Here is a 7,778-nt window from a genome sequence, read left to right on the forward strand (position 1 = left end):
AATTTGAAAGCAACTGTTGTATTAGTGACGTACACTATATTTTATTTTAACATTTTTTGAGTGTAATGTCACTCCGTCCGTCTAAACAGAGGTGGGGTGGTGGTACTTGTAATTATGTTTATTTAGCACTACCTTCAAACAGTGCACACTGACAGTTTCATCTTCAAAATATATTTCCGTTGCAACATTTACTTAAGGTACCTACTGTATTAGTTTTTCCGATAGCAATACTTGGATGTTCTTCGTACTTTTTCTTGGCATTATATCAAAACTTGCAGTTCTATGCGCTCGTTTAAACGGCGTTGTTGGAGTATAGTTGCCGTTCTACTGTGTTCATTTTCTTGTTAACTTCGATTAGCTAATTGAAGCTAAATAGATCTAATTTTCGACTGAATAGTTTATTTGAAATTTTCAATATGCTCTTTATTTAGATTTTTCCTTTTGCTCTCTTTTACTTGTTTCTTCAAAGTTGTTGGTGTCGTTGTTTTTCCACCCTTTAAATCTACACACAATTTTTCATCTATGCATTCCAATACTATTGTGTGAATAATAATTTCTAGTGCTTAGGCTTTTTTTTTTAATTTTATTATTTCTATCACTTATATGTTTTATCCCTATACATCTCTAATATTCCAGACCAATCCAGAATATTTTAGAGAAACTGCTATCAAACATCCTTGGGTAGTCGGATGTGTTCTCTCCTAGAACATTCTAGAAACATCTGGTATTTTCTTTCTAGAGCATTCTAGACCAACCTCTATCGCACATTTCTCTAGTTTAGTTTGAAGTTATGAACCATCCTAGATTGTTCCCGATCATTGAACTATTTCAATTCCAAAATCCATTGGCATTGAAATAGTTTGACTGAAGAGTAATATAACTAATAATATACAGAAAACCGATATGAATCCTGGGTTAATAGTAACCATCCTATTTTGGAAATGTACTTAATGTACCAATATTAGTTATAATGTAATGCTTTATTTCTTTACTGGATCCATGCAATGTTTCGTCAAATCACACGTGTTTTATTGCTCTCAGGCGTCATTCAACAAGTGTCTGCGATTATAGCTGGTCTGTAATTAGTTTCGTCGTTGAACAGTATTGTTTAAACGTGCTGTTTGTGATATAATGTTGAAAATGTGTATGTGATAAAAATGATTATTATACATATTATTAGAAGTAAAATGAACACTCACCTGTTATTCGTTATTATTTGTATTACTAAGAGTTTAGTGGGTGTATTCTCTTGTGATCCAGAAATAATTAAGAAAATTAAGACTGTGAATCTTGAAGAATTCAATGATTTTATCCCATACGTAAGTACATATTTTAATTTATCTATATGAACTCTGTACCCTAAAAATATACGTTATGTTGGATCATTTAAAGTAAAAGAGTATGAATTATAAGTAGCCATTGAAATATTCACATTTATTTTTAAAGAAAATTAACGGATTTTAATAAATTATTTTTAGGCCCAAATGTGTGATCGACAAAGGTACAATTAATTGACATTTACTCCAGCCTGTATGTGAAATATTAAAACTACTGTGCCTGTACCTTCGGTTAATCACTTATTTTCATGCAGAAGACATTAGGTTCTGGAAATCTCAAAACGGAAGGTAAAGGTAGTTCGACTAAAACAAATATATGACGTATAATGTGGTTGCGCCTAGTGAGGACTTGACGGTGGTGGTATTCCACTCGGTTTATATTGAAATCTAGCACTAGGCCTCGTTGAAAGATTGTATTTAGCTATGTGCATAGTTTACTAGATACTTCTCCGTTGTTGATTAATGAAAAACTAACATTTTGAGTCCAAGAGTAGTTGTGGAGTTTATCTATAGTTAAAGCAGGTTAAATTCGCCTAGATTTAGTATGTTTGATTCGTGTGATAAGCCATGAGCTTACGATTATGTAATGTGTTAACTGCAACATATGTTATTACCGAGCCGCTGCCTTTACCTTCACCTCCAGCTGTACATTTACCACTTCACTTCACTATGTGAATACCCTGGTTACGTTTGCATCTCTGGGCGAGTTTTTTGCACTGTGTCGGGGACAAAAGTAGCATAACTAAACTATTATTTACAGCCATCCATATGAGCACCATACCCCATCGAAACGCCTAAAAGGGATCTGTTCACCATTACAATTTCCTGCATGCAAATCAGGTTAAGTTAGGTCAGAAAGAAAGGTAATTCAGGTTGGACTGGTTTACATAATCATCATTTGTATACAGTAAATTTTTATAGTGGCACCCCTCTTCTTGAAGGACTCGGCAAAATCTATTTCTAACATGTGCTGAAAAAAAGAAGACAAGCAGAACTACTACGCTTGGACGTGGGTTCATTTTTATTATTCATCTTTACTAGTGTACCTGTTGCTCGAATTCGAGCAATTGCGAAGCATTACAGGCGACTCAAAGATTATGGAAATACTCACGATCTACACAACAGTTAGATATAATCAAAATCCTTTGTAAATATCTTATATTTTTTTCAAAAAGCTCATCTTGTTTTTTAGTGTAAAAAAACAACATTATTTCTATTTCTTCTACTTGGTTGTGTTCTATGACTTTTTCTATGTTTCCATTGTTTGCAAATCGGTTATTTCAATGATTGCTCAAGAAATGTAGCACAGTGTTAATTCAATTTTATGTTTAGCCTATATCAAATTGTATCAGGATTTCTTGCTCTTTCCATTGTAATTATTACACCAACCCAAGTTTCGTCTACAGATGCAATATGCCAAAAAATATCACCTACGAACAATCTCCAAGAAGAGGTAAAAAGGCAGAAACCAACCCATACAATAAATATAAGTTAACTCCATAAGAAATAATTTTAAAAGTTACTGTGATATTAGGATTTTCTACTGATTTGGTAATAGAATATTTTATTGCAAAACATGACACGATGCAGAAGAAAATGAATTTTAAAATCAGAAAAATCCATTGCAAATACTGTACTTCATTTTGACAAATTCAATAAATCACAATTTAAATATTACCAGCTGTTGCATTAAAAAGTAGTGTAGAATTATGCATATGGTCGTAATGTAAACAAATCTGAAGAGGCAACTTTAAAGGCTTCTGGGGCAGAGCCCCAAGGGAATTTACCTCTTTCTTCTTTTGATGGCTCATCTACAGACCAAGACCTTTCTTTAGAGACCCCTACCAAGTTTCTACGCCCAGCCGTTCTCTCAAATTAGCTGTGACATAAACCCCGTTTTCCTCCATAAGAATAACATGGGATGGCAATTTAAAGGCCACGGGGGCAGAGCCCCAAGGGAATTCACCATGTTTTTCTTTTGATGGCTCATCTACAGACCAAGACCTTTCTTTAGACACCTCTACCGAGTTTATACGCCCAGCCGTTCTCTCAAAATAGCTGTGACAAAGAAAAACAGTTTCAAATTAATAAATAGATTCTCAAGTATAAAATGTATCAAATAAAATTAAATATTCATAAAATATTGGTGATGTTTTTATTTTAAATTATATTCATTTCAATGTTAATAATTCTTCTTGAAGATAAAATAATGTTAATGCATCAGCTGAGCAGATAGCCTAGCACTTCATGGTTTCTTTTTTTAGGTTTCAAACAAAATGTTTTTGTCGGTGTGGATGGCCAGGAAACACATATGTAGAGAATGTTACACAGGCTCTGTAAGATGTCATTGGACCAAGTACCTGAGAAATAGAGATAAGGACGATCAGATATCTACTTATAATTTCTTCCGTACTCGGAAGTAAGTATCTTCCTCAACAAAAGTCACTATGTTTTTTTATTGCATTGGGACTACATTAGTTTTATTGCTTAAGGTTGGTGCTTTCTGCATAATTTATTTACTGTTTTAGAATCAGTTTGGACGTTACAAAAAGTCAGACTGAAATAAAACTTAAATATCAGAAAACAATGTCAGAAAAATTAAGTCTCTTATATTTTGACACAGTAATTAGACAAAACGATTCTTTATTTAGGCTGGGTTAAGTTATTTGTATATTATATATTTATCATCATTATTATTATTATTTTTGTATTTTGTTTTGGACAGTTGCCCAGATGCTATAATTATAATGTAAAAAAAATTACGCCACACTATTTATTTTGATGAACTTCCCACGCAAGGATTTAGTCCAGAAAAAGCTGTTTGCCGCCAACTTATTCAAATGGGGTTTCATTGCGTACTACCGTACTCTAATGAGTTTTACCGGAAACCAATCAGCTGATTATACTGTATTTAGGTGGCAATGAATGGTTATAAACAAAAATATAAACTGTTTTAAAGTTATGACTAGTGATTTTTAGTCCTTTAGTTGGTGGAAATATATAAGGATTTGTACAGATTTAGTAGTATGGCGTAAACTATCGTACGTAACTCGTCCAAAATGTGTGTACCGGACTCGTATGGTAATCCCGTACTCGACTGTGTCTCGCGACTCGTTGGGAACGACCACACTCGTCTGGTAAACACTTATTAATGTTTGAAACTCATTGATTTGCAGCTTGGATTTTGTTTGCAATTTCCGGTTCCTGGATAGCATCCATCTATCCTTCAATTTACCCAATCAGATATTGTTTTCCTGACTAAGTAAACGTATCTAAATATATAAAAGGCAAAGCCCTCACTGACTCACTGACTCACTCATCACTAATTCTCCCACTTCCCATTTACCTAGGAGGCTGAAATTTGGTACACTGATTTTTTAGGCATTAAATAGGAAAACTAAGTAGTTTTTATTCTGATCGGACTCTCGGGCTCCGCCCCAGTGGCTCTGGAGTTTCCCATGTTAACCTTATGATTTTTCATATTTAAAAGGAATTAATAAATCTTAACAGCTGTTTCAATTAAACAAGTTAGTTCTATTCTATGATGTTCAATAGCATTAAAGTTACAAGGATTACCAACAGGGTGCAGCACTATCATTTTTTTTTTTAATTTATGACAACAGCTAATTTGCAACCAAAAGGTGAGTGAGCGTAGCGAACGAACTTCAACCTGGAGGCGAGTTAGTGTAGCGAACGAGCTAACCTGAAGGCAAGTGAGCGCAGCGAACGAGCTCCAACCTAAAGGTGAGTGAGCGTAGCGAACGAACTTCAACCAGGACGTGATTGAGCCATGCGAATACTTATGAAGTTAAACGGGGCAAAGCCCGAGGGTACAGCTAGTACCTTATAAATAAACTCATTCATGCTATGCTAATTTAAAGGCTAACAATTTAAAACTAATTACTTACTTTAGTTTGTATCATTATATTTATAGTACCTAGGACAAATGTCTAGCGTCCTAGGACGAAAAACAATCATATCTGTAGTCGTCATTAATGTAAACATTTTTGGGTTTCAAGCTGATGTGTAGTGTTTTCGCCCGTTAAAATTTGCGTTTCACAGTGATTATCACGTTTGCTGTTTAGATTGACAGCAAGAGCGGTAATTTATTCTGAACTTGGAAGAGTTTTGACAAAGTACAAAGCCAACGTTTTAGTCGAAATAAGTAAGTATCTTGAATCTGCTACAAAAGTTTTCATTTGTCTACCATTAATTACGCATAGTTTGATTTACAACACGTAAATATAACGCATATAGACTTTAAAAAATCTTATTTTTAACTAATACAAAAGACTAAATCGAAAGATTTTAGTTTGTGCGTTGTATAGTAAACATAGTTATTCTCACATCACCCGTAAGCTTGATTATACAAATCCTGTACATAAAAATATAATCATACTTATAAGTATTACTCTATTGCAAGTAATGTTTAATTTAATTTAAATATTCTCAGGTTTGGCTGTAATGGGCATTTTTATGTGTTCGGTGGGACTACCGTACTTAAAGATTCAGAAAACTGTCGTAGACCAGCCTGATAGAGAACATGATTTAATTTTATTTCGATATTGATATAAAATTTTATGAAAAAATCTTAAAATATAAGATTATAAGCAAATCATATACTCTAGTAAATTAAAACACAGGAAAAATTGCAATTCCGATTAACGGGTTACAGATAAAATGCTAAGAAACATACATTTTTCTTAAATTATACTTATAGTTTTTTGAAGCAGCGATTAGTCAATTTGTTTAACAAAGCAGAACACATTGGTAACTTTGTCTTAAACAAATAATAAAATGGGCTTTTAGATGATAAAACTGAAGTCCAGGAGTATTTTGTGTTCCCCCTGTACATCAATAAAGAAGAAGGAGTCATTGCTTATCACAGATGTAAAGTTGATAAGAGTAAGTAACACGAATTACATATTAGACTATTTACACCACCTAAGACTGAACTTAAAAGTAAAAAAATATTTAGCTAGGAAAGGTATTTTCAAAAGTAGTAAATGCGCCTTAATATTTTGTACTCATCTGATTTCGTTGATTGAATATGAAACTAATGTCAATTTGAAACTAGCGTTTGAGTTTTACCTTTTAATTAATTGTCTGATCGTTTTACTTGCGAAATTAATTTCTTTGCACTCAAAGATGCTGGTTAACTTAAAATAGATAAACATACCTTTGAACGACTGTTAAAATTTTTATAATATGAATCCTTTATAAATCGTATATGAATCTTTCATTCTTACGTGGTCTAGGAAACAAGATTGAATACTTTGCTGGACCAAAATGAAGTTTTCAAACAAATATTTGTCTCTAATTCAAACTACGAGATTTCCCACTCAAGCAGCCTTCTCAATCTTAAAGATCCCTCTTCTATCGAGAATTCCCTCTCAACCTACCTCACCACTCATTTAAACATCTTACTAAATCTTCCACTCTTACCTTACCCTACCTTACCTATTAGGCCACTCAAACCTCAGAAGGTCTCGCCAACAATGCCTCGCCATCTCTCTCTGTCTTGCATCCATTGAGCCTCTGTCCCCAATCTTCTCAAGTCCTTTTCTACTTGGTCCTTCCAGCGAAGTCGTGGTCGTCCCAAGGGCAACTTTCCTCTTGGCAGTCCTTCATTTATCACTTTAACTGTTGCATTTTGTTCTCTTCTTGCGATATGGCCTGCCCACCTGAGTCTTCTGCTTTTGATTTGGGCTATGTCCGAGTCTCTGTATAGCTCTCGAATCTCTTTATGAGTAGTATTCTCCATATTCCATCTTCATTTATGGGACCATAAATTCACCTTAAAATTTTGTTTTTCGATGGTGTTTGCACCATCAGCTTTTTTCAGCCTGTTTTGGCATTGCCCATACTTCTGACCCATACAATACTACAAGTTGTATGATGGTTTTATAGACCCATAACTTGGTCTTTCTTGAGAGTAGTTTCCTTTTAAAAAGCCCTTGTAAAGCCCAATAACATCTGTTGGCATTTATTATTCTTGTGTTGATTTCAGTCATTTCTTAACTGATTCAATCCAAACACTCAATGAGCCTCTTCATTCATCAAAACCATTTAACCTCATTACACAATGAACCCACCCACTCATTTGTAATTCGCACTCTTCAAAGCGACACACTCATAAAGCCACGACTCATTAGATCCACACATTCATTGACCAACTAATTCAATCAAGAAAACCAGCTCCTTTGAAAAGCTTACTTATTTCTTTGTCAACAGAGCATCCTTGGTACACGGTCGTTGCTGTAGACAATGACAAGTTCTCCAAGTATCCAGGACAACCAGACTGGCTTACGGTCAATGAAGCAAAGCTGAAAATCCAGGAATTATCACTTAAACATCACTTATATAATGGGAAACCTTTGCCTGATCCATACGGTTGCAAAAACCATTTATACCATCTGGGGCTTTAGCATTACGTAAAGT

At 34.2% G+C, this 7,778-nt stretch overlaps 1 protein-coding gene across 1 annotated transcript; it reads left to right on the plus strand.

The window, feature by feature from the left end:
- The first annotated feature begins 3,631 nt into the window (after window positions 1-3,631).
- LOC129000592 (uncharacterized) lies at window positions 3,632-7,778 on the plus strand. Its single transcript, XM_054427553.1, has 3 exons — window positions 3,632-3,756; window positions 5,423-5,502; window positions 7,572-7,778. The coding sequence occupies exons 1-3, from the start codon at window positions 3,632-3,634 to the stop codon at window positions 7,763-7,765; spliced, it is 399 nt and encodes a 132-aa protein (XP_054283528.1). The 3' UTR covers window positions 7,766-7,778.

This window comes from Macrosteles quadrilineatus, unplaced genomic scaffold (assembly GCF_028750875.1).
Source record: "Macrosteles quadrilineatus isolate MER2022 unplaced genomic scaffold, UCM_ALF_1.0 Scaffold_8__2_contigs__length_117827958, whole genome shotgun sequence".
In the NCBI taxonomy this organism is placed as follows: Eukaryota; Metazoa; Arthropoda; class Insecta; order Hemiptera; family Cicadellidae; genus Macrosteles; species Macrosteles quadrilineatus.

What these genes read in the sequence shown, in the direction of transcription:
- LOC129000592 (XM_054427553.1), top strand. Translation starts at nt 3,632, where the DNA reads ATGGCCAGGAAACACATATGTAGAGAATGTTACACAGGCTCTGTAAGA. An exon ending in AATTTCTTCCGTACTCGGAA is followed by an intron (nt 3,757 to 5,422) that starts GTAAGTATCTTC and finishes TTTGCTGTTTAG; the next exon opens with ATTGACAGCAAGAGCGGTAA. An exon ending in CAACGTTTTAGTCGAAATAA is followed by an intron (nt 5,503 to 7,571) that starts GTAAGTATCTTG and finishes CTTTGTCAACAG; the next exon opens with AGCATCCTTGGTACACGGTC.